Source organism: Eucyclogobius newberryi, unplaced genomic scaffold (genome assembly GCF_026437365.1).
Source record: "Eucyclogobius newberryi isolate DKJ021-1_F unplaced genomic scaffold, fEucNew1.0.hap1 SCAF_510, whole genome shotgun sequence".
Taxonomy (NCBI): Eukaryota; Metazoa; Chordata; class Actinopteri; order Gobiiformes; family Gobiidae; genus Eucyclogobius; species Eucyclogobius newberryi.
In genome coordinates this window covers 17,501-44,247 of record NW_027316180.1, presented here as the reverse complement: position 1 = coordinate 44,247, position 26,747 = coordinate 17,501, and the positions used below count along the sequence as shown (strand labels likewise).

The following is a 26,747-nucleotide window of genomic DNA, read 5'->3' as shown; positions in this document are numbered from 1 at the left end:
AAGCTGGAGGCGGAGCTCTGGTTGCTCGGTAACGCTGTAAACTCCTGCTGAACGCTCTGGTTCAGACCTGGTTCAGTCCAACGTTTTGAAGAATTAAAAAAGTTTAAACATGGCAAGTTCTGGTCTGGTTTAGTCCTGGTTTAGTCCTGGTTTAGTCCTGGTTTAGACCTGGTTTAGACCTGGTGGAGGTTCTGAACCTGTCGTCATGGTTTATATTCTTATTACACTTATTCTCATTCCCTAGATCTTTAGTCCTGGTTTCATCCTTGTTTAGTCCTGGTTTAGAACTGATCTAGGCCTGAGTATTGTCCTAGATTTGTCCTGGTTTAGTCCTGGTTTAGTCCTGTTTTAGACCTGGTTTAGACCTGGTTTAGACCTGGTTTAGACCTGGTTTAGTCCTGGTTTAGACCTGGTTTAGTCCTGGTTTAGTCCTGGTTTAGACCTGGTTTAGACCTGGTTTAGACCTGGTTTAGTCCTGGTTTAGTCCTGGTTTAGACCTGGTTTAGACCTGGTTTGGTCCTGGTTTAGACCTGGTTTAGTCCTGGTTTAGTCCTGGTTTAGACCTGGTTTAGACCTGGTTTAGACCTGGTTTGGTCCTGGTTTAGACCTGGTTTAGTCCTGGTTTAGTCCAGGTTTAGACCTGGTTTAGACCTGGTTTAGTCCTGGTTTGCTCCTGCTGGTTTAACCTTCTCCTCAGCGATGCACACATTCCCCCCCGTGAGCCGGTGCGTGGTTCAGTCCCCGCACTCGTCTCCATGGCGACTTACATCCCCCAGACGCAGACAGGTTCCCAAGCTGTGGATCACGTCCTCCGCCAGGTCCGAGTGGTCCGAGTCCCAGACCAGACCGATGGACACGATCTCCGGCGAGTTCATCAGGACGCGGCGGATCCGGAGCACCTCGCCGCAGTTACTCTGGGGGCGGAGACAGGAAACAGGAAACAGGAAGGTGTCATCAAACAGGAAGGTGTCATCAAACAGGTTATAAGTCTGGTGGTAATGCAACACTTGGATGGACCGCCATAAAACAACAACAACAACTGCCATAAAACAACAACAACAACAATCGCCATAAAACAACAACAACAACAACAATCGCCATAAAACAACAACAATCGCCATAAAACAACAACCGCCATAAAACAACAACAATTGCCATAAAACAACAACAACCGCTATAAAACAACAACAATCACCATAAAACAACAACCGCCATAAAACAACAACAACAACTGCCATAAAACAACAACAATCGCCATAAAACAACAACAACAACCGCCATAAAACAACAACAACAACCGCCATAAAACAACAACTGCCATAAAACAACAACAACAATCGCCATAAAACAACAACAACAACAATCGCCATAAAACAACAACAATCGCCATAAAACAACAACAACCGCCATAAAACAACAACAATTGCCATAAAACAACAACTGCCATAAAACAACAAGAACAACTGCCATAAAACAACAATAACAATCGCCATAAAACAACAACAACAATCACCATAAAACAACAACCGCCATAAAACAACAACAACAACTGCCATAAAACAACAACAACAATCACCATAAAACAACAACCGCCATAAAACAACAACAACAACTGCCATAAAACAACAACAACAATCGCCATAAAACAACAACAATCGCCATAAAACAACAACAACCGCCATAAAACAACAACAACCGCCATAAAACAACAACAATCACCATAAAACAACAACAATCGCCATAAAACAACAACCGCCATAAAACAACGACAACAACAATCGCCATAAAACAACAACAACCGCCATAAAACATCAACAACCGCCATAAAACAACAACAATCACCATAAAACAACAACAATCACCATAAAACAACAACCGCCATAAAACAACAACAATCGCCATAAAACAACAACAATCACCATAAAACAACAAAAACAACAACCGCCATAAAACAACAACAATCGCCATAAAACAACAACAACCGCAATAAAACAACAACAATCGCCATAAAACAACAACAATCACCATAAAACAACAAAAACAACAACCGCCATAAAACAACAACAATCGCCATAAAACAACAACAACCGCCATAAAACAACAACAATCGCCATAAAACAACAACAACAACAACAATCGCCATAAAACAACAACAACAACAACAATTTATTTTAGTTTCGATGTGTGATGAGATTTCAAGCTTTAGAGTAACGATTATTAACGAGAATAAACGTTAGGATTTAACGATCGTTCGCGTTTATTCACGTCACGGCCGAAACGAGGATAAAATCCCGAATGTTGTTTCCGCTCCTCGATACGTGACCTGCTTTATGAAATCAAACTTTATGAATGATTCAATTGACAGAAACGGGAAGATAAAAAAAGCAGAGAAAGGCTCAGAAATGACTTCATTTTGCTTCTAGAATCCTCACATTTCTTAAATTGAAAAAAAAAAAAAAATCTAATTTAGTTTGAAAATTGTCACTTTGACACGGGTTGAGTGTCAGGCCCGAGGACACGTCGGACACGTCTAGTGTCAATGTTCTGGTCTGGTTTAGTCCTGGTTTAGTCCTGGTTTAGTCCTGCTTCTGGTTCAAACATGGGTTAGTCCTGGAATTGTCTTGGTTCACTCCTGGTTTGGCCCAGTTTAGCCCAGTTTCGTCCTGGATTTGTCCTGGTTTAGAAATGAATTCGGACTGGGTTTTGTCCTAGATTTGTTTAGCGCTCCACCAACCGAGCCACTGTTGCCCTCTAGTGTCGACACCACAAATGATCTGGACGCTTGACGACGGTGACGATCCTGTTTGTTTACATTTGTTTACATTTGGGGGTTGAGTTCGAGAACAGCAGTTGTGAGGCCAAAATCTGAATTTACTCTTTCATAAATTACGTCAAAATCTCTCTCGACTTGATCTTTCGTCTCGTCTCTTGATGGTGGAAATGGCGTGTTTCTCGTCCCGCCTCCTAAACTCCTAAACCAAGAAGAAGGACTGTTGCTGTGTCCTTGGGCAAGACAAGCATCTTTGTCCTTGAATGACTAATGTGCATTTCCATATTCAACAGAAAAGCCATCGGCGCCGAGTGTCGAGAGAAGAGCTTTATTAAAGGAGGAGAAATATATAACGTTTAGTGCGATTACGATGCACCTGGTATAAGGCCCGTTACGACACGCCCCTCGACACGCCCCTCGACACGCCCCCCTCGACACGCCCCCTCGACACGCCCCTCGACACGCCCCTCGACACGCCCCTCGACACGCCCCCCTCGACACGCCCCCTCGACACGCCCCTCGACACGCCCCTCGACACGCCCCCTCGACACGCCCCCTCGACACGCCCCCTCGACACGCCCCTCGACACGCCCCCTCGACACGCCCCCTCGACACGCCCCCTCGACACGCCCCTCGACACGCCCCCTCGACACGCCCCCTCGACACGCCCCCTCGATACGCCCCTTGACACGCCCCCTCGACACGCCCCCTCGACACGCCCCCTCGACACGCCCCTCGATACGCCCCCTCGACACGCCCCCTCGACACGCCCCCTCGACACGCCCCCTCGACACGCCCCTCGATACGTCCCCTCGACACGCCCCCTCGACACGCCCCCTCGACACGCCCCCTCAATACGCCCCCTCGACACGCCCCCTCAACACGCCCCTCGACACGCCCCTCGACACGCGCCCTCGACACGCCCCTCGAGGCGCCCGGCGAGGACAAGGTGGTCCTGGTTTAGAAATGAGGATCAGAAACATGACGTGGCGACCAAAGCGCCGGACACAGAAATCCAAGTACCAGGATGTAGAGGTTTAAAGCGGTGGAAAGGATCAAATAAAAAGGGAGAGAGAGAGATGGACGGTGTAGCGTGTGTCCCGGGAGGCGGGTGTGCAGTTCAGAGAGAGAGAGAGGAGACAACAGGCTGAAAGAGAGAGAGAGAGAGAAAGAGAAGGGTAGAGGAAAGACGAGAGAGGAGGTTCAAAGAGAGAGAGAGAGAGTAAATGGTCACATTTATATAGCGTTTTTGTACCGTCAAGGTAAGCGCTTTACATCAAGGAACCAGTCACACATTCACTCCAGATGTTCGCAGACACTGGGGGCGAGTTGGGTTAAGTGTCTTGCCCAAGGACACAACGGCAGTATTCACATGAGGCAGCTGCGATCGCACCGCTAACCTGCGGGTCAGTGGATCTGACCGCTCTGACCCCCAATGCACCCCAATTATCCTGTTGATACACCTACTGTCGCGTCTTCTTGTCTTTGCTTTAAATATAAAAGTAAGTGGCTCTTTTGATGGCCGACTCCTGAAGATGATTCTCACCAAATGTTAGGTTAATTGGGCTAACGCCCTGCGAGGAGAAAAAGTGTAACGTGTCAGCATGTTCAAATTTGAGAGATTTGGCAATTTCCCCATTGGAAAAACATGGGAGGTTCCTACGCCATAACACATATGACATGGGTCTCATTGACTTTTTTGATCGGGACGCCAAAATGGAATTTTGTGCCAAATTTTATAAAATTTCAAAAAAGTAAATATTTTACCCTCCATGTAAAAAAATATTTCACTCTATAGGGGGCGCTATCACGCCAAAATAATTTGCTTCACTTCAAGTAGGTTTTGGGCTAAGGGTTTAACAACTGATTCAAATTTGACACAATTCGGACTTTATCTTTTTAAAATTTGGAAAATTTCTGAAATTCTAGCTACAGTTTGCGGCTCCACCGCACAGAGACCGTGACAGAGATCAAAGTCATTTGAATAAATTTGATGTCCAACTCCTCAACACAATTTTCACCAAATTTCTACTTTTTCTGGCCAACGTCCAAGAAGGAATTAGTAAAAGTACGACGTTTGGAAAAACTCCCGAGTCATGCTTAGCAAATTTTGATCCAATATGGCCGACATTTAGTTGGGCGGTTGGCGTTGCCGTAATAATATTTTTTGCTTCTCTTGTCACCATCTACCGTTGGTCCTGGTCCTAATTTAGTTTGAAAATTTTCGCTTTTTTTAAATATAAATTTGATTAATTTTTCTTCTTAAAATGTCACAACTATAATCGTCTTCACGACTTCATTGTGACCCAAATAATCACTCATAATGATCGAGCTAAAACCCAATAACCTTGACATTCATACTGAGTGTGGCGGTTGAGTGTCAGGCCCGAGGACACGTCGGCGGTATTTATCTGCAGGAGCTGTGGATTGAACTGGCAACCTGTGGGCGAGCGGCAGGGGATTTGACCCAACTACCATCAATCTACCTCTGAGCCAAATTTCATGATTCTACCATCAGATTTTTTTGGGGCCATTTCCTATCTCTCAATGCAGTTTTTGTACAATTGGGGGCGCTGACGTGCCAATTTTTTTATTTTTAGGAAAAGGTGAGGCACGATTTTTAGAGGTGCATTTTTGTGAAGAAGAAGAAGAAGAAGAAGAAGAAGAAGAAGAAGAAGAAGAAGAAGAAGAAGAAGAAGAAGAAGAAGAAGAAGAAGAAGAAGAAGAAGAAGAAGAAGAAGAAGAAGAAGAAGAAGAAGAAGAAGAAGAAGAAGAAGAAGAAGAAGAAGAAGAAGAAGAAGAAGAAGAAGAAGAAGAAGAAGAAGAAGAAGTTTTCACAACCTCATGATGGTAGTTAATTTTGTTTTGTCTATACAGTAATAATGTTCAATTTTTGCATTACATGTTTATATGAACGGAACATTAGACGTGCATGAGTGGAGGAGTGAGTGTTTGGAAGTGGGCATTATGGAGCATTATGGAGCATTATGGAGCATTATGGAGCATTATGGAGCATTATGGAGAATTATGGAGCTAATATGCCTCTCGCCAGCTTGTGGCGCTCGGGCCTAATAATAATAATAATAATACAAGTAATTTAGAAAAAGAAAACAATCACGTATTTGAGGTTGAGCAATGGCACCACTTTCTGACTTTCTGCTGCTGACTTTGCAGAGAATGGACATATTTTGCATTTTTGTGTATTTAATACTTTTAAACATGCTTTTGGTCTTCTTTGTATAAGTATTGCCCTTTTTTTGCTTAAAAGAACAAATATTATGCAATATTTGTCTTGTTATTGGCCTTTACACATGCTCTTGAGTACCTTTACTTTTCTTTTTTTACGATTGTGCGACGTCACATGAACGCGACCTATATTGTGCAAAGCTTGTTCCTGTTACAGAGCATTTCCTTTGTGGTCTCGTCCATTGGCACCAGACGCTTCACTGTCGCTTCCCTGGAAACACTAAACAAACTACAAACACACACTATTGATCGAGTGCCACTCTCTCCATTTCCCCTCGGTGCCGTCTCCAGACCGCAAACATCCTTCATCCGCCCAAAACCAAGACGCATCCACATATTCGGTTAGCAAAACGGCTATCGCTCCCTTTTATTTATTCATTCTGTCTAACTCTATATCACTGTGACCCTGTTTACATAATTGTGCTATTGTCCTGATGCTGCTGCTGCTGCTGCTGCTGCTGCTGCTGCTGTTGTTGTTGCTGCTGCTGCTTCTGGCTTTGCAGTGAAAGACATATTTTGCATTTGTGTGTATTTAATGCTTTTAAACCTGCTTTTGGTCTTCTTTGTATAAGTATTGCACATTTTCTGACTTAAAAGACAAATGTGATGCGTTATTTCTATTGTTATTGGCCTTTACACATGCTCTTGAGTCTCTTTACTTTGAGCTCTCGTGTTTTAGAACTTAAAAAAAACAAATGACCTCATATCACGCCAGCATTTCCCATGTCAGGAATTGACTTTTCTACTGGCTACAGAGGGGTGCAGCCACTCAGTTGTAATGCTCTTGATTTGATCCAGAAATGCTCAGAACTTTGACTAAACTGACTCGACAAAACCAGGAGATTCAGAACAGAGTGTTTTTGGCGCTCGGAGGGGAGAGGACTTTCTGAGCAGGATTCACCAAACGAGTGTGAATGAAGCTAATGCTGCTCCGGGTACGTTTTTCATGAGTGAACAACAACAACAATGGGAAGAAACGTGGTTAAAAACTCAAAAAAAAAATTAAAATAGCATATTATGTGTCCTTTGAAATAACGGGTACTTTTTTGGGAAAACACAGAAACGACACAATTTTCCAGCCGCGGAAATGAACGATGACAAAAATAAGCAGCTATGAAATAAATAACTGAGGCCAATTTACAATTGGCAACATGAATGCTACGCTAATAGAGCTACGGCGTCGTATTTAACACAGTTTGAGTGTGTCCAGTGCTGGTTTAGGGGCTTAAAAAGTGAACAGGAAAAGTCGGTATTTTTACCTGCAAAAGGTTTAAACGGAGTGATCTGTGAGGCTCAGCGAAGAAGAACTTGAAAACAGGATTAATTAAAAATATATGTGTTTTTTTTAAACTTTTTTTAAAGATAGGGGACAATAATACAACAAAGAGCAACTACCGTATCTTCTGGACTATAAGTCGCACCTTTTTTCATAGTTTTGGCCGGAGTGCAACTTATACTTATATTTATACTTATATACTTATACTTATATATGTTTTTTTCTTCTCTATTATGCATTTTTTGGCTGGTGCGACTTATACTCTGGAAAATACGTAAAATCAAATTCATTAAAATCTTGTCAAATAAAGGTTTTTGCCATGACTGAAAGGTTTGCTCTGCACCAGCAAAAGTTTCCACATCTAATAAAATACAAGAGAATGAAATAGATGCTAGTTTGATTTAGTGCACGGCCTTTGTGTTCATGAGCAAGACACTTTCACTTTGGCAAACGTGTCGAGTTAAGTCCGGCGGCAGCAAAGTCACATTTATTCGCAAAAAAACGCTGACGAACGAGCGTCATTTCCCGGCTCCTGCTCCTCAGACTGAAGAGCTGGTCTCAGTCGTGACTCTGGTTTCTAATGGAGCATTAAAGGTGCAATTTATCTGACACAGTCTCCACCGCAGAAACAACTGTGAGAGACTGAGAGAGACTGTGAGAGTGTGAGAGACTGAGAGAGAGTGTGAGAGACTGAGAGAGACTGTGAGAGACTGTGAGAGGCTGTGAGAGTGTGAGAGACTGAGAGAGACTGTGAGAGACTGTGAGAGTGTGAGAGACTGAGAGAGACTGTGAGAGACTGTGAGAGTGTGAGAGACTGAGAGAGACTGTGAGAGACTGTGAGAGTGTGAGAGACAGTGAGAGGCTGTGAGAGTGTGAGAGACTGAGAGAGACTGTGAGAGGCTGTGAGAGTGTGAGAGACTGAGAGAGACTGTGAGAGACTGTGAGAGTGTGAGAGACTGAGAGAGACTGTGAGAGTGTGAGAGACTGAGAGAGACTGTGAGAGACTGTGAGAGGCTGTGAGAGTGTGAGAGACTGAGAGAGACTGTGAGAGACTGTGAGAGTGTGAGAGACTGAGAGAGACTGTGAGAGACTGTGAGAGTGTGAGAGACAGTGAGAGGCTGTGAGAGTGTGAGAGACTGAGAGAGACTGAGAGAGACTGTGAGAGACTGTGAGAGACTGTGAGAGTGTGAGAGACTGAGAGAGACTGTGAGAGTGTGAGAGACTGTGAGAGACTGTGAGAGTGTGAGAGACTGTGAGAGACTGTGAGAGTGTGAGAGACTGTGAGAGACTGTGAGAGTGTGAGAGACTGTGAGAGACTGTGAGGGACTGTGAGAGTGTGAGAGACAGTGAGAGACTGTGAGAGACTGTGAGGGACTGTGAGGGACTGTGAGGGACTGTGAGAGTGTGAGAGACTGTGAGAGACTGTGAGAGGCTGTGAGAGACTGTGAGAGACAGTGAGAGACTGTGAGAGACTGTGAGAGTGTGAGAGACTGAGAGAGACTGTGAGAGACTGTGAGAGTGTGAGAGACTGAGAGAGACTGTGAGAGACTGTGAGAGGCTGTGAGAGTGTGAGAGACTGAGGGAGACTGTGAGAGACTGTGAGAGTGTGAGAGACTGAGAGAGACTGTGAGAGACTGTGAGAGGCTGTGAGAGTGTGAGAGACTGAGAGAGACTGTGAGAGACTGTGAGAGTGTGAGAGACTGAGAGAGACTGTGAGAGTGTGAGAGACTGAGAGAGACTGTGAGAGACTGTGAGAGGCTGTGAGAGTGTGAGAGACTGAGAGAGACTGTGAGAGACTGTGAGAGTGTGAGAGACTGAGAGAGACTGTGAGAGACTGTGAGAGTGTGAGAGACAGTGAGAGGCTGTGAGAGTGTGAGAGACTGAGAGAGACTGTGAGAGACTGTGAGAGACTGTGAGAGTGTGAGAGACTGTGAGAGACTGTGAGAGTGTGAGAGACTGTGAGAGACTGTGAGAGTGTGAGAGACTGTGAGAGACTGTGAGAGTGTGAGAGACTGTGAGGGACTGTGAGAGTGTGAGAGACAGTGAGAGACTGTGAGGGACTGTGAGGGACTGTGAGAGTGTGAGAGACTGTGAGAGACTGTGAGAGGCTGTGAGAGACTGTGAGAGACAGTGAGAGACTGTGAGAGACTGTGAGAGTGTGAGAGACTGAGAGAGACTGTGAGAGTGTGAGAGACTGAGAGAGACTGTGAGAGACTGTGAGAGGCTGTGAGAGTGTGAGAGACTGAGAGAGACTGTGAGAGACTGTGAGAGACTGTGAGAGACTGTGAGAGACTGTGAGAGTGTGAGAGACTGAGAGAGACTGTGAGAGTGTGAGAGACTGAGAGAGACTGTGAGAGACTGTGAGAGGCTGTGAGAGTGTGAGAGACTGAGAGAGACTGTGAGAGACTGTGAGAGTGTGAGAGACTGAGAGAGACTGTGAGAGTGTGAGAGACTGAGAGAGACTGTGAGAGACTGTGAGAGGCTGTGAGAGTGTGAGAGACTGAGAGAGACTGTGAGAGACTGTGAGAGTGTGAGAGACTGAGAGAGACTGTGAGAGACTGTGAGAGTGTGAGAGACAGTGAGAGGCTGTGAGAGTGTGAGAGACTGAGAGAGACTGTGAGAGACTGTGAGAGACTGTGAGAGTGTGAGAGACTGAGAGAGACTGTGAGAGTGTGAGAGACTGTGAGAGTGTGAGAGACTGTGAGAGACTGTGAGAGTGTGAGAGACTGTGAGAGACTGTGAGGGACTGTGAGAGTGTGAGAGACAGTGAGAGACTGTGAGGGACTGTGAGGGACTGTGAGAGTGTGAGAGACTGTGAGAGACTGTGAGACGCTGTGAGAGACTGTGAGAGTGTGAGAGACTGAGAGAGACTGTGAGAGTGTGAGAGACTGAGAGAGACTGTGAGAGACTGTGAGAGGCTGTGAGAGTGTGAGAGACTGAGAGAGACTGTGAGAGACTGTGAGAGTGTGAGAGACTGAGAGAGACTGTGAGAGACTGTGAGAGTGTGAGAGACAGTGAGAGGCTGTGAGAGTGTGAGAGACTGAGAGAGACTGTGAGAGACTGTGAGAGACTGTGAGAGTGTGAGAGACTGAGAGAGACTGTGAGAGTGTGAGAGACTGTGAGAGACTGTGAGAGTGTGAGAGACTGTGAGAGACTGTGAGAGTGTGAGAGACTGTGAGAGACTGTGAGGGACTGTGAGAGTGTGAGAGACAGTGAGAGACTGTGAGAGACTGTGAGGGACTGTGAGGGATTGTGAGAGTGTGAGAGACTGTGAGAGACTGTGAGAGGCTGTGAGAGACTGTGAGAGACAGTGAGAGACTGTGAGAGACTGTGAGAGTGTGAGAGACTGAGAGAGACTGTGAGAGTGTGAGAGACTGAGAGAGACTGTGAGAGACTGTGAGAGGCTGTGAGAGTGTGAGAGACTGAGAGAGACTGTGAGAGACTGTGAGAGTGTGAGAGACTGAGAGAGACTGTGAGAGACTGTGAGAGTGTGAGAGACAGTGAGAGGCTGTGAGAGTGTGAGAGACTGAGAGAGACTGTGAGAGACTGTGAGAGGCTGTGAGAGTGTGAGAGACTGAGAGAGACTGTGAGAGACTGTGAGAGTGTGAGAGACTGAGAGAGACTGTGAGAGACTGTGAGAGTGTGAGAGAGAGTGAGAGGCTGTGAGAGTGTGAGAGACTGAGAGAGACTGTGAGAGACTGTGAGAGGCTGTGAGAGTGTGAGAGACTGAGAGAGACTGTGAGAGACTGTGAGAGGCTGTGAGAGTGTGAGAGACTGAGAGAGACTGTGAGAGACTGTGAGAGTGTGAGAGACTGAGAGAGACTGTGAGAGTGTGAGAGACTGTGAGAGACTGTGAGAGTGTGAGAGACTGTGAGAGACTGTGAGAGTGTGAGAGACTGAGAGAGACTGTGAGAGACTGTGAGAGTGTGAGAGACTGAGAGAGACTGTGAGAGACTGTGAGAGTGTGAGAGACTGAGAGAGACTGTGAGAGACTGTGAGAGTGTGAGAGACAGTGAGAGGCTGTGAGAGTGTGAGAGACTGAGAGAGACTGTGAGAGACTGTGAGAGTGTGAGAGACAGTGAGAGGCTGTGAGAGTGTGAGAGACTGAGAGAGACTGTGAGAGACTGTGAGAGTGTGAGAGACAGTGAGAGGCTGTGAGAGTGTGAGAGACTGAGAGAGACTGTGAGAGACTGTGAGAGGCTGTGAGAGTGTGAGAGACTGAGAGAGACTGTGAGAGACCGTGAGAGACTGTGAGAGTGTGAGAGACTGAGAGAGACTGTGAGAGTGTGAGAGACTGTGAGAGACTGTGAGAGTGTGAGAGACTGTGAGAGACTGTGAGAGTGTGAGAGACTGTGAGAGACTGTGAGAGTGTGAGAGACTGAGAGAGACTGTGAGAGACTGTGAGAGTGTGAGAGACTGAGAGAGACTGTGAGAGACTGTGAGAGTGTGAGAGTGTGAGAGACTGAGAGAGACTGTGAGAGACTGTGAGAGTGTGAGAGACAGTGAGAGGCTGTGAGCGTGTGAGAGACTGAGAGAGACTGTGAGAGACTGTGAGAGTGTGAGAGACAGTGAGAGGCTGTGAGAGTGTGAGAGACTGAGAGAGACTGTGAGAGACTGTGAGAGGCTGTGAGAGTGTGAGAGACTGAGAGAGACTGTGAGAGACTGTGAGAGACAGTGAGAGGCTGTGAGAGTGTGAGAGACTGAGAGAGACTGTGAGAGATTGTGAGAGGCTGTGAGAGTGTGAGAGACTGAGAGAGACTGTGAGAGACTGTGAGAGACTGTGAGAGTGTGAGAGACTGAGAGAGACTGAGAGTGTGAGAGACTGTGAGAGACTGTGAGAGTGTGAGAGACTGTGAGAGTCTGTGAGAGTGTGAGAGACTGTGAGAGTGTGAGAGACTGAGAGAGACTGTGAGAGACTGTGAGAGTGTGAGAGACTGAGAGAGACTGTGAGAGACTGTGAGAGTGTGAGAGACAGTGAGAGGCTGTGAGAGTGTGAGAGACTGAGAGAGACTGTGAGAGACTGTGAGAGACTGTGAGAGTGTGAGAGACTGAGAGAGACTGTGAGAGACTGTGAGAGTGTGAGAGACTGTGAGAGACTGTGAGGGACTGTGAGAGTGTGAGAGACAGTGAGAGACTGTGAGAGACTGTGAGGGACTGTGAGGGACTGTGAGAGTGTGAGAGACTGTGAGAGACTGTGAGAGACAGTGAGAGACTGTGAGAGACTGTGAGAGTGTGAGAGACTGTGAGAGACTGTGAGAGACTGTGAGAGACAGTGAGAGGCTGTGAGAGACTGTGAGAGACTGTGAGAGTGTGAGAGACTGAGAGGCTGTGAGAGTGTGAGAGACTGTGAGAGGCTGTGAGAGACTGTGAGAGACTGTGAGAGGCTGTGAGAGACTGTGAGAGACTGTGAGAGACTGTGAGAGACTGTGAGAGACTGTGAGAGGCAGTGAGAGACTGTGAGAGTGTGAGAGTGTGAGAGACTGTGAGAGGCTGTGAGAGACTGTGAGAGTGTGAGAGACTGTGAGAGGCTGTGAGAGACTGTGAGAGACTGTGAGAGGCTGTGAGAGACTGTGAGAGACTGTGAGAGTGTGAGAGACTGTGAGAGACTGTGAGAGACAGTGAGAGGCTGTGAGAGGCTGTGAGAGACTGTGAGAGACTGTGAGACTGTGAGAGACTGTGAGAGACTGTGAGAGACTGTGAGAGCGTGAGAGACAGTGAGAGGCTGTGAGAGGCTGTGAGAGACTGTGAGAGAATGTGAGACTGTGAGAGACTGTGAGAGACTGTGAGAGCGTGAGAGACAGTGAGAGGCTGTGAGAGACAGTGAGAGACTGTGAGAGTGTAAGAGACTGTGAGAGGCTGTGAGAGGCTGTGAGAGACTGTGAGAGACTGTGAGAGCGTGAGAGACAGTGAGAGGCTGTGAGAGGCTGTGAGAGACTGTGGGAGAATGTGAGAGACTGTGAGAGACTGTGAGAGACTGTGAGAGACTGTGAGAGGCTGTGAGCGGCTGTGAGAGACTTTGAGAGACTGTGAGAGGCTGTGAGAGACTGTGAGAGACTGTGAGGGACTGTGAGGGACTGTGAGGGACTGTGAGAGTGTGAGAGACTGTAAGAGACTGTGAGAGGCTGTGAGAGACTGTGAGAGACTGTGAGAGACTGTGAGAGACGGTGAGAGACGGTGAGAGACTGTGAGAGACTCTGAGAGGGTGTGAGAGACTGTGAGAGACTGTGAGAGACTGTGAGAGACTGTGAGAGACTGTGAGAGACTGTGAGAGACTGTGAGAGACTGTGAGAGACTGTGAGAGCGTGAGAGACAGTGAGAGGCTGTGAGAGGCTGTGAGAGACTGTGAGAGACTGTGAGAGACAGTGAGAGGCTGTGAGAGGCTGTGAGAGACTGTGAGAGACTGTGAGAGACTGTGAGAGACAGTGAGAGACTGTGAGAGACTCTGAGAGACTCTGAGAGGGTGTGAGAGACTGTGAGAGACTCTGAGAGGCTGTGAGAGACTGTGAGAGACAGTGAGAGACTGTGAGAGGCTGTGAGAGTGTGAGAGACTGAGAGAGACTGTGAGAGACTGTGAGAGACAGTGAGAGGCTGTGAGAGTGTGAGAGACTGAGAGAGACTGTGAGAGATTGTGAGAGGCTGTGAGAGTGTGAGAGACTGAGAGAGACTGTGAGAGACTGTGAGAGACTGTGAGAGTGTGAGAGACTGAGAGAGACTGTGAGAGTGTGAGAGACTGTGAGAGACTGTGAGAGTGTGAGAGACTGTGAGAGTCTGTGAGAGTGTGAGAGACTGTGAGAGTGGGAGAGACTGAGAGAGACTGTGAGAGACTGTGAGAGTGTGAGAGACTGAGAGAGACTGTGAGAGACTGTGAGAGTGTGAGAGACTGAGAGAGACTGTGAGAGACTGTGAGAGTGTGAGAGACAGTGAGAGGCTGTGAGAGTGTGAGAGACTGAGAGAGACTGTGAGAGACTGTGAGAGGCTGTGAGAGTGTGAGAGACTGAGAGAGACTGTGAGAGACTGTGAGAGAGTGTGAGAGACTGAGAGAGACTGTGAGAGACTGTGAGAGACTGTGAGAGTGTGAGAGACTGAGAGAGACTGTGAGAGTGTGAGAGACTGTGAGAGACTGTGAGAGTGTGAGAGACTGTGAGAGACTGTGAGAGTGTGAGAGACTGTGAGAGACTGTGAGGGACTGTGAGAGTGTGAGAGACAGTGAGAGACTGTGAGAGACTGTGAGGGACTGTAAGGGACTGTGAGAGTGTGAGAGACTGTGAGAGACTGTGAGAGACAGTGAGAGACTGTGAGAGACTGTGAGAGTGTGAGAGACTGTGAGAGACTGTGAGAGACTGTGAGAGACAGTGAGAGGCTGTGAGAGACTGTGAGAGACTGTGAGAGACTGTGAGAGACTGTGAGAGACTGTGAGAGACTGTGAGAGGCAGTGAGAGACTGTGAGAGTGTGAGAGTGTGAGAGACTGTGAGAGGCTGTGAGAGACTGTGAGAGTGTGAGAGACTGTGAGAGGCTGTGAGAGACTGTGAGAGACTGTGAGAGGCTGTGAGAGACTGTGAGAGACTGTGAGAGTGTGAGAGACTGTGAGAGACTGTGAGAGACAGTGAGAGGCTGTGAGAGGCTGTGAGAGACTGTGAGAGACTGTGAGACTGTGAGAGACTGTGAGAGACTGTGAGAGACTGTGAGAGCGTGAGAGACAGTGAGAGGCTGTGAGAGGCTGTGAGAGACTGTGAGAGAATGTGAGACTGTGAGAGACTGTGAGAGACTGTGAGAGCGTGAGAGACAGTGAGAGGCTGTGAGAGACAGTGAGAGACTGTGAGAGTGTAAGAGACTGTGAGAGGCTGTGAGAGGCTGTGAGAGACTGTGAGAGACTGTGAGAGCGTGAGAGACAGTGAGAGGCTGTGAGAGGCTGTGAGAGACTGTGGGAGAATGTGAGAGACTGTGAGAGACTGTGAGAGACTGTGAGAGACTGTGAGAGGCTGTGAGCGGCTGTGAGAGACTTTGAGAGACTGTGAGAGGCTGTGAGAGACTGTGAGAGACTGTGAGAGACTGTGAGGGACTGTGAGGGACTGTGAGGGACTGTGAGAGTGTGAGAGACTGTAAGAGACTGTGAGAGGCTGTGAGAGACTGTGAGAGACTGTGAGAGACTGTGAGAGACGGTGAGAGACGGTGAGAGACTGTGAGAGACTCTGAGAGGGTGTGAGAGACTGTGAGAGACTGTGAGAGACTGTGAGAGACTGTGAGAGACTGTGAGAGACTGTGAGAGACTGTGAGAGCGTGAGAGACAGTGAGAGGCTGTGAGAGGCTGTGAGAGACTGTGAGAGACTGTGAGAGACAGTGAGAGGCTGTGAGAGGCTGTGAGAGACTGTGAGAGACTGTGAGAGACTGTGAGAGACAGTGAGAGACTGTGAGAGACTCTGAGAGACTCTGAGAGGGTGTGAGAGACTGTGAGAGACTCTGAGAGGCTGTGAGAGACTGTGAGAGACAGTGAGAGACTGTGAGAGACTGTGAGAGTGTGAGAGACTGTGAGAGACAGTGAGAGGCTGTGAGAGACTGTGAGAGACTGTGAGAGTGTGAGAGACTGTGAGAGGCTGTGAGAGACTGTGAGAGACTGTGAGAGAGTGTGAGAGACTGTGAGAGGCTGTGAGAGACTGTGAGAGACTATGAGAGACTGTGAGAGGCTGTGAGAGACTGTGAGAGACTCTGAGAGACTGTGAGAGACTGTGAGAGACTGTGAGAGGCTGTGAGAGACTGTGAGAGTGCGAGAGTGTGAGAGACTGTGAGAGACTGTGAGAGTGTGAGAGACAGTGAGAGGCTGTGAGAGACTGTGAGAGACTGTGAGAGACTGTGAGAGACTGTGAGAGACTGTGAGAGGCTGTGAGAGGCTGTGAGAGACTGTGAGAGACTGTGAGAGACTGTGAGAGGCTGTGAGAGACTGTGAGAGTGCGAGAGTGTGAGAGACTGTGAGAGACTGTGAGAGACTGTGAGAGACTGTGAGAGACTGTGAGAGACTGTGAGAGACTGTGAGAGTGTGAGAGACAGTGAGAGGCTGTGAGAGACTGTGAGAGACTGTGAGAGTGTGAGAGACTGTGAGAGGCTGTGAGAGACTGTGAGAGACTGTGAGAGACTGTGAGGGACTGTGAGGGACTGTGAGAGTGTGAGAGACTGTAAGAGACTGTGAGAGGCTGTGAGAGACTGTGAGAGACTGTGAGAGACTGTGAGAGACGGTGAGAGACTGTGAGAGACTCTGAGAGGGTGTGAGAGACTGTGAGAGACTGTGAGAGACTGTGAGAGACTGTGAGAGACTGTGAGAGACTGTGAGAGACTGTGAGAGACTGTGAGAGCGTGAGAGACAGTGAGAGAATGTGAGAGGCTGTGAGAGACTGTGAGAGACTGTGAGAGACAGTGAGAGGCTGTGAGAAGCTGTGAGAGACTGTGAGAGACTGTGAGAGACTGTGAGAGACGGTGAGAGACTGTGAGAGACTCTGAGAGGGTGTGAGAGACTGTGAGAGACTCTGAGAGGCTGTGAGAGACTGTGAGAGACAGTGAGAGACTGTGAGAGACTTTGAGAGTGTGAGAGACTGTGAGAGACTGTGAGAGACTGTGAGAGACAGTGAGAGGCTGTGAGAGACTGTGAGAGACTGTGAGAGTGTGAGAGACTGTGAGAGGCTGTGAGAGACTGTGAGAGAGTGTGAGAGAGTGTGAGAGACTGTGAGAGGCTGTGAGAGACTGTGAGAGACTGTGAGAGACTGTGAGAGAATGTGAGAGACTGTGAGAGACTCTGAGAGACTGTGAGAGACTGTGAGAGACTGTGAGAGGCTGTGAGAGACTGTGAGAGTGCGAGAGTGTGAGAGACTGTGAGAGACTGTGAGAGTGTGAGAGACTGTGAGAGGCTGTGAGAGACTGTGAGAGACTGTGAGAGACTGTGAGAGTGTGAGAGACAGTGAGAGGCTGTGAGAGACTGTGAGAGACTGTGAGAGTGTGAGAGACTGTGAGAGACTGTGAGAGGCTGCGAGAGGCTGTGAGAGACTGTGAGAGACAGTGAGAGGCTGTGAGAGACTGTGAGAGACAGTGAGAGTGTGAAAGACTTTGAGAGACTGTGAGAGTGTGAGAGACTGTGAGACTGTGAGAGTGTGAGAGACTGTGAGAGACTCTGAGAGACTACGGTACAAAACAATCACATCAGCATGTAATGGTTTAATGGGATTGTCTTGCGTCATCTACTGTACTACTACTTCTTCTACTACTACTTCTACTAGTACTACGGTCAATATTTGGAGAGTGATGAAAGATTTACCAAGACATATTCAATCTCGTCATTTATAATCAATGAATCTCTCATTAATAGAGCAGATTGCGGTGGCCCCAAACTGAAAAAATTAAATTGGACTATAATCTCCACATGTTACACTTTGAAGCTAAATATAACACTGTTTGTTCTTTAAAGTAAAACCCCAAACACCACGAGGATGTTTACGTCATCTCTTGGCCAACACCACAGTTCGTTCATTTGTGCGATCGAACTCCGATCCGGTCGGAAAGCTCAGTCCAGGTCCAATTGTATCGAACTCTGAAATGTGAACGCGAGCGAACCAGAGCGCGGAGCGAAACCAGGAAGTGACCAGGAAGTGACCAGGAAGTGACCAGGAAGTGACCAGGAAGTGACCAGGAAGTGACCCACGCTGAGCCGCACGTGAGGCGCAGGATCTGAACGAACTCCTCTGAGAGATCCACAACGGGACAGAAGAAGGACAAAGTCTGGTTTAATAAGGTTGTGCACATGTGGGTGGCAGGCTGTGGGGTGAATCTGAAAAAGAATGAATCCAAACAGCGCTAAAGTCCCGCCCCAAGTTTGTTCATGTGACGTGGAGGCGGAGCTCCAGGCCCCTCCCTCACGTGTCTCTGTCCCTCACACAGCGTCTCTACAGGCCAAAGGAGAGAAGCGCCTTTCTGCGTCTTCCTGGACACTTGGTTCGGTTGACCGCTCGAGGGAAACACAATGTTGCAAACGTCATGATTTTGATTATGACCCAATGACACTTGAGCCTCACCTCGTCTCACACGTCTCACACGTCTCACCTCGTCTCACACGTCTCACACGTCTCACCTCGTCTCACACGTCTCACACGTCTCACCTCGTCTCACACGTCTCACACGTCTCACCTCGTCTCACACGTCTCACACGTCTCACCTCGTCTCACACGTCTCACCTCGTCTCACACGTCTCACACGTCTCACCTCGTCTCACACGTCTCACACGTCTCACCTCGTCTCACTCGTCTCACACGTCTCACCTCGTCTCACTCGTCTCACACGTCTCACCTCGTCTCACACGTCTCACCTCGTCTCACACGTCTCACACGTCTCACCTCGTCTCACACGTCTCACACGTCTCACACGTCTCACACGTCTCACCTCGTCTCACACGTCTCACCTCGTCTCACACGTCTCACACGTCTCACCTCATCTCACACGTCTCACACGTCTCACACGTCTCACACGTCTCACCTCATCTCACATGTCTCACACGTCTCACCTCGTCTCACACGTCTCACACGTCTCACCTCGTCTCACACGTCTCACACGTCTCACCACGTCTCACACGTCTCACACGTCTCACCTCGTCTCACACGTCTCACACGTCTCACCTCGTCTCACACGTCTCACATGTCTCACCTCGTCTCACTCGTCTCACACGTCTCACCTCGTCTCACACGTCTCACACGTCTCACCTCGTCTCACACGTCTCACACGTCTCACCTCGTCTCACACGTCTCACACGTCTCACCTCGTCTCACTCGTCTCACACGTCTCACCTCGTCTCACACGTCTCACCTCGTCTCACTCGTCTCACACGTCTCACCTCGTCTCACTCGTCTCACACGTCTCACCTCTTCTCACACGTCTCACCTCGTCTCACACGTCTCAAACGTCTCACACGTCTCACACGTCTCACCTCGTCTCACACGTCTCACACGTCTCACCTCGTCTCACACGTCTCACACGTCTCACCACGTCTCACACGTCTCACACGTCTCACCTCGTCTCACACGTCTCACCTCGTCTCACACGTCTCACACGTCTCACCTCGTCTCACTCGTCTCACACGTCTCACCTCGTCTCACTCGTCTCACACGTCTCACCTCGTCTCACACGTCTCACCTCGTCTCACACGTCTCACACGTCTCACCTCGTCTCACACGTCTCACACGTCTCACCTCGTCTCACACGTCTCACACGTCTCACCTCGTCTCACTCGTCTCACACGTCTCACCTCGTCTCACTCGTCTCACACGTCTCACCTCGTCTCACACGTCTCACCTCGTCTCACACGTCTCACACGTCTCACCTCGTCTCACACGTCTCACACGTCTCACCTCGTCTCACACGTCTCACACGTCTCACCTCGTCTCACTCGTCTCACACGTCTCACCTCGTCTCACTCGTCTCACACGTCTCACCTCGTCTCACACGTCTCACCTCGTCTCACACGTCTCACACGTCTCACCTCGTCTCACACGTCTCACACGTCTCACCTCGTCTCACACGTCTCACACGTCTCACCTCGTCTCACTCGTCTCACACGTCTCACCTCGTCTCACTCGTCTCACACGTCTCACCTCGTCTCACACGTCTCACCTCGTCTCACACGTCTCACACGTCTCACCTCGTCTCACACGTCTCACACGTCTCACCTCGTCTCACACGTCTCACACGTCTCACCTCATCTCACTCGTCTCACACGTCTCACCTCGTCTCACTCGTCTCACACGTCTCACCTCGTCTCACTCGTCTCACACGTCTCACCTCGTCTCACACGTCTCACACGTCTCACCTCGTCTCACACGTCTCACACGTCTCACCTCGTCTCACTCGTCTCACACGTCTCACCTCGTCTCACACGTCTCACCTCGTCTCACACGTCTCACCTCGTCTTACACGTCTCACACGTCTCACACGTCTCACCTCGTCTCACTCGTCTCACACGTCTCACCTCGTCTCACACGTCTCAAACGTCTCACCTCGTCTCACACGTCTCACACGTCTCACCTCGTCTCACACGTCTCACACGTCTCACCTCGTCTCACACGTCTCACACGTCTCACCTCGTCTCACACGTCTCACACGTCTCACCTCGTCTCACTCGTCTCACACGTCTCACCTCGTCTCACTCGTCTCACACGTCTCACCTCGTCTCACACGTCTCACACGTCTCACCTCGTCTCACTCGTCTCACACGTCTCACCTCGTCTCACACGTCTCACACGTCTCACCTCGTCTCACACGTCTCACACGTCTCACCTTGTCTCACTCGTCTCACACGTCTCACCTCGTCTCACACGTCTCACACGTCTCACCTCGTCTCACACGTCTCACCTCGTCTCACTCGTCTCACACGTCTCACCTCGTCTCACACGTCTCACACGTCTCACCTCGTCTCACTCGTCTCACACGTCTCACCTCGTCTCACACGTCTCACCTCGTCTTACACGTCTCACCTCGTCTCACTCGTCTCACACGTCTCACACGTCTCACACGTCTCACCTCGTCTCACACGTCTCATCTCGTCTCACACGTCTCACCTAGTCTCACACGTCTCACACGTCTCACAAGTCTCACCTCGTCTCACACGTCTCACCTTGTCTCACACGTCCCAGAACTACACACACATAATTATGACTAATCCAGACTGAATCCACAGCGACCTGACGTCCTTCTCCACTGTCCTCCTCCACTGTCCTCCTCCACTGTCCCCCTCCACTGTCCTCCTCCACTGTTCTCCTCCACTGTCCCCCTCCACTGTCCTCCTCCCAGTCCAAACACCGTCCCACTGTTTGAACAAAAGGCCTGTGCAAACGCTCGCCTCGACGTGATGGAAGGTAAACACCGCCGCGCCGCCGTCCCCCAAAGGGCCCCACACAGTCCGGGCGTCTCTGAACGAGCTGACGCCAGAGACGAGCTTCTTCTTTGTGAGGGCGTTTTTTTGGCAGCGAGAGTGGGCCAAACCGGAGCCATTCATGAGCAGGACCGTCCCGTGCGGCGCCGCGGCAGCAACAACAATAGTGCTCAATAGCTGAATGTTTCTCCTCAACGTTTTTCTATTTTTTTTGCACAAAAGCCGACGATTCCTGCGGCGATTATCTGCAATATCAGCCACTTTTCAACCAAGGTTTTATTCAAGGACTTCCAGGATTTTGGACTTAATGAAGGACCAAGAGCGTGAAAAACATGGACAATAACGGTGTTAATGCTGCTGAGGAACTGCATTTGTCACCAAAAGTAACGTATGCTAAGGCTAACACCTTCAGCTACATGACGTATGCTAACGCTAACACCTTCAGCTACATGACGTATGCTAAGGCTAACACCTTCAGCTACATGACGTATGCTAACGCTAACACCTTCAGCTACATGACGTATGCTAAGGCTAACACCTTCAGCTACATGACGTATGCTAACGCTAACACCTTCAGCTACATGACGTATGCTAAGGCTAACACCTTCAGCTACATGACGTATGCTAAGGCTAACACCTTCAGCTACATGACGTATGCTAACGCTAACACCTTCAGCTACATGACGTATGCTAACGCTAACACCTTCACCTACATGACGTATGCTAACGCTAACACCTTCAGCTACATGACGTATGCTAAGGCTAACACCTTCAGCTACATGACATATGCTAACGCTAACCCCTTCAGCTACATCACGTATGCTAAGGCTAACACCTTCAGCTACATGACGTATGCTAACGCTAACACCTTCAGCTACATGACGTATGCTAACGCTAACACCTTCAGCTACATGACATATGCTAACGCTAACACCTTCAGCTACATGACATATGCTAACGCTAACACCTTCAGCTACATGAGGCACAGACAGAACTGTGGTAAGTGTCTGGTATGTTAGCGTAACATATGAACAGTTATTCAGATAACTATAGCATAAAGAACATGCTAACAGATAACTATAGCATAAAGAACATGCTAACAAGTTTAGCAAAGCATCAGTTTTACCCCAAATCACTAAATCCACTGAATTCTTCTTCCTCTGTGTCACTTCTAAACAACTCCACAAACTCCAGAGGAAGAGGAAGTGCAGATTCTTCTTCTGCGTCGCTCAGAGCCTAGAGCCTCTTGTGGTCGTCAGTGTGAAAATAATGAATAATAACACATAAATTGCACCCCGGACAAAACAATGAAAAAAGGTGGGAAAACTTGAAAATAGGACACGGGGAGTGGAGGGACTTACGGGACAGTTCCTGAGGTCGCCCATGTTGCTGGCGTTTCGGAGCAGCTCCCCGAACATGTCCGGAGTGGGCTTGTCTCTGCACTCGAGCATCCTCACCGCCTGGTTACTGCGGCACACAAACAAACAAACCTTTATCTGAATATGCTGAATATGCATTAAATATGTTATTTTCTTTCAATATTCAATAATAAATATCAAGTAAATATAACATTGTTTGCATGAAAATACATAATCCACAAGTAGAAAAAGCTTCAGTTGTTTCATCTGGACTCAGTTTGAAAAAATAGACGTTTCGACTCTCATCCAAGAGTCATTGTCAATAACAGAATTTAGGTCGAGAACTCCGATATTAATACTGTTCTGTGGTAAGACCCGCCCATTGGGCGGAGCCTTCCTGAAGTAGAAAGAGTTGTTTGTTTCAACAGAAACTCCCCCTTGTATCTACCGAGCCTATTCAGAATCTTAATGGGCTATTAGAATCCTCTTTGTCTTAGTGAGACCCTGGCTCAACCACCCTGAGTACCTGATTAGCATCTGAATGTCCTGGTCCTGGTCCTCTACCTTTCCAGGGGTTCAGTACCATTATAGATACCAGGTAGATTTAATCTGAGCCCTCCATTTCTGTTTAAAGAAGGTCTTTCTTTTTTAACAAAAATAGCTTCCTTGACTCCTCTTTCAAACCATCTTTTCTCCCTGCTTAAAACCTTCACCTCACCGTCTTCAAACGAGTGATTAGAGGCTTCAAGATGGAGATGCACGGCGCTCTGTGGTCCTGAACTAGTATTTCTTCTGTGCTGATAAAGCCTCTTGTGTAGAGGCTGTTTAGTCTCACCTATGTAACGTTCTTTACAGCTTTCTTCACTGCAAACGTCTATTTTTTCAAACTGAGTCCAGATGACTACAACTGAAGCTTTTTCTACTATGGAACACGCCTGGACGAATGAGGGATTACACCGACATAATCCACAAGGACAAAACGTGACAAAACCCTCTCTGACGTTTATGACCTCGACTGATCGGGACACGACCACCACAGACTCTGATTCAAACATCCAAAGAGTCTAAAGTGCATTACATAAGCAGCAGTCTGGTTTTTAACCCTGCGTTGCCGGGGTGACGCATGCATATTCATACATCCATGAGCGTATCCTTCTCCTGACCTCGGCTCCCCGTGCGCAACAGCTCATGTCCAGAGGTTATGCACGATTACTCTTCCTTTACCCTCTTTACCCTTTTTACCCCGGACGCCAACCTCAAACAAACCCCTCCACGACCGCTCCAACCCCTCCACGACCGCTCCAACCCCTCCACGACCGCTCCAACCCCTCCACGACCGCTCCAACCCCTCAACGACCGCTCCAACCCCTCCACGACCGCTCCAACCCCTCAACGACCGCTCCAACCCCTCAACGACCGCTCCAACCCCTCAACGACCGCTCCAACCCCTCAACGACCGCTCCAACCCCTCCACGACCGCTCCAACCCCTCCACGACCGCTCCAACCCCTCCACGACCGCTCCAACCCCTCCACGACCGCTCCAACCCCTCAACGACCGCTCCAACACCTCAACGACCGCTCCAACCCCTCCACGACCGCTCCAACCCCTCAACGACCGCTCCAACCCCTCAACGACCGCTCCAACCCCTCCACGACCGCTCCAACCCCTCAACGACCGCTCCAACCCCTCCACGACCGCTCCAACCCCTCAACGACCGCTCCAACCCCTCCACGACCGCTCCAACCCCTCCACGACCGCTCCAACCCCTCCACGACCGCTCCAACCCCTCCACGACCGCTCCAACCCCTCAACGACCGCTCCAACCCCTCAACGACCGCTCCAACCCCTCCACGACCGCTCCAACCCCTCAACGACCGCTCCAACCCCTCAACGACCGCTCCAACCCCTCCACGACCGCTCCAACCCCTCAACGACCGCTCCAACCCCTCCACGACCGCTCCAACCCCTCCACGACCGCTCCAACCCCTCCACGACCGCTCCAACCCCTCCACGACAGCTCCAACCCCTCCATGACAGCTACAACCCCTCCACGACCGCTCCAACCCCTCCACGACCGCTCCAACCCCTCCACGACCGCTCCAACCCCTCAACGACCGCTCCAACCCCTCCACGACCGTTCCAACCCCTCCACGACCGCTCCAACCCCTCCACGACCGCTCCAACCCCTCCACGACAGCTCCAACCCCTCAACGACCGCTCCAACCCCTCCACGACCGCTCCAACCCCTCCACGACCGCTCCAACCCCTCCACGACCGCTCCAACCCCTCCACGACCGCTCCAACCCCTCAACGACCGCTCCAACCCCTCAACGACCGCTCCAACCCCTCCACGACCGCTCCAACCCCTCAACGACCGCTCCAACCCCTCAACGACCGCTCCAACCCCTCCACGACCGCTCCAACCCCTCAACGACCGCTCCAACCCCTCCACGACCGCTCCAACCCCTCCACGACCGCTCCAACCCCTCCACGACCGCTCCAACCCCTCCACGACAGCTCCAACCCCTCCATGACAGCTACAACCCCTCCACGACCGCTCCAACCCCTCCACGACCGCTCCAACCCCTCCACGACCGCTCCAACCCCTCCACGACCGCTCCAACCCCTCAACGACCGCTCCAACCCCTCCACGACCGCTCCAACCCCTCCACGACCGCTCCAACCCCTCCACGACCGCTCCAACCCCTCCACGACCGCTCCAACCCCTCAACGACCGCTCCAACCCCTCCACGACCGCTCCAACCCCTCCACGACCGCTCCAAACCCTCCACGACAGCTCCAACCCCTCCACGACAGCTACAACCCCTCCACGACCGCTCCAACCCCTCCACGACCGCTCCAACCCCTCCACGACCGCTCCAACCCCTCCACGACCGCTCCAACCCCTCCACGACCGCTCCAACCCCTCCACGACCGCTCCAACCCCTCCACGACCGCTCCAACCCCTCCACGACAGCTCCAACCCCTCCACGACAGCTACAACCCCTCCACGACAGCTACAACCCCTCCACGACCGCTCCAACCCCTCCACGACCGCTCCAACCCCTCCACGACCGCTCCAACCCCTCCACGACCGCTCCAACCCCTCAACGACCGCTCCAACCCCTCCACGACCGCTCCAACCCCTCCACGACCGCTCCAACCCCTCCACGACCGCTCCAACCCCTCCACGACCGCTCCAACCCCTCCACGACCGCTCCAACCCCTCCACGACCGCTCCAACCCCTCCACGACCGCTCCAACCCCTCCACGACCGCTCCAACCCCTCCACGACCGCTCCAACCCCTCCACGACCGCTCCAACCCCTCCACGACCGCTCCAACCCCTCCACGACCGCTCCAACCCCTCCACGACCGCTCCAACCCCTCCACGACCGCTCCAACCCCTCAACGACCGCTCCAACCCCTCAACGACCGCTCCAACCCCTCCACGACCGCTCCAACCCCTCAACGACCGCTCCAACCCCTCAACGACCGCTCCAACCCCTCCACGACCGCTCCAACCCCTCAACGACCGCTCCAACCCCTCCACGACCGCTCCAACCCCTCCACGACCGCTCCAACCCCTCCACGACCGCTCCAACCCCTCCACGACAGCTCCAACCCCTCCACGACAGCTACAACCCCTCCACGACCGCTCCAACCCCTCCACGACCGCTCCAACCCCTCCACGACCGCTCCAACCCCTCCACGACCGCTCCAACCCCTCCACGACCGCTCCAACCCCTCCACGACCGCTCCAACCCCTCCACGACAGCTACAACCCCTCCACGACCGCTCCAACCCCTCCACGACCGCTCCAACCCCTCCACGACCGCTCCAACCCCTCCACGACCGCTCCAACCCCTCAACGACCGCTCCAACCCCTCCACGACCGCTCCAACCCCTCCACGACCGCTCCAACCCCTCCACGACCGCTCCAACCCCTCCACGACCGCTCCAACCCCTCCACGACCGCTCCAACCCCTCCACGACCGCTCCAACCCCTCCACGACCGCTCCAACCCCTCCACGACCGCTCCAACCCCTCCACGACCGCTCCAACCCCTCCACGACCGCTCCAACCCCTCCACGACCGCTCCAACCCCTCCACGACCGCTCCAACCCCTCCACGACAGCTCCACTAACGATACAAATAATGCATAATACGTATGTTTTAAATACACAAACTCTACTCA

The 26,747-nt window shown here is 50.5% G+C and overlaps 1 protein-coding gene across 1 annotated transcript in view; it reads right to left on the bottom strand.

Annotated features, from left to right (window-relative positions):
- Positions 1–734: 734 nt before the first annotated feature.
- Positions 735–26,747, bottom strand: part of LOC140383492 (ubiquitin carboxyl-terminal hydrolase 54-like) — a gene marked incomplete at its 5' end in the record, with an annotated part of 36,939 nt that continues 10,926 nt past the window's right edge. The window contains 2 exons of the mRNA XM_072465952.1: positions 735–914; positions 22,552–22,657. Coding sequence (XP_072322053.1) covers positions 735–914; positions 22,552–22,657 — 286 coding nt within the window. The remainder of the gene's footprint in view (positions 915–22,551; positions 22,658–26,747) is intronic.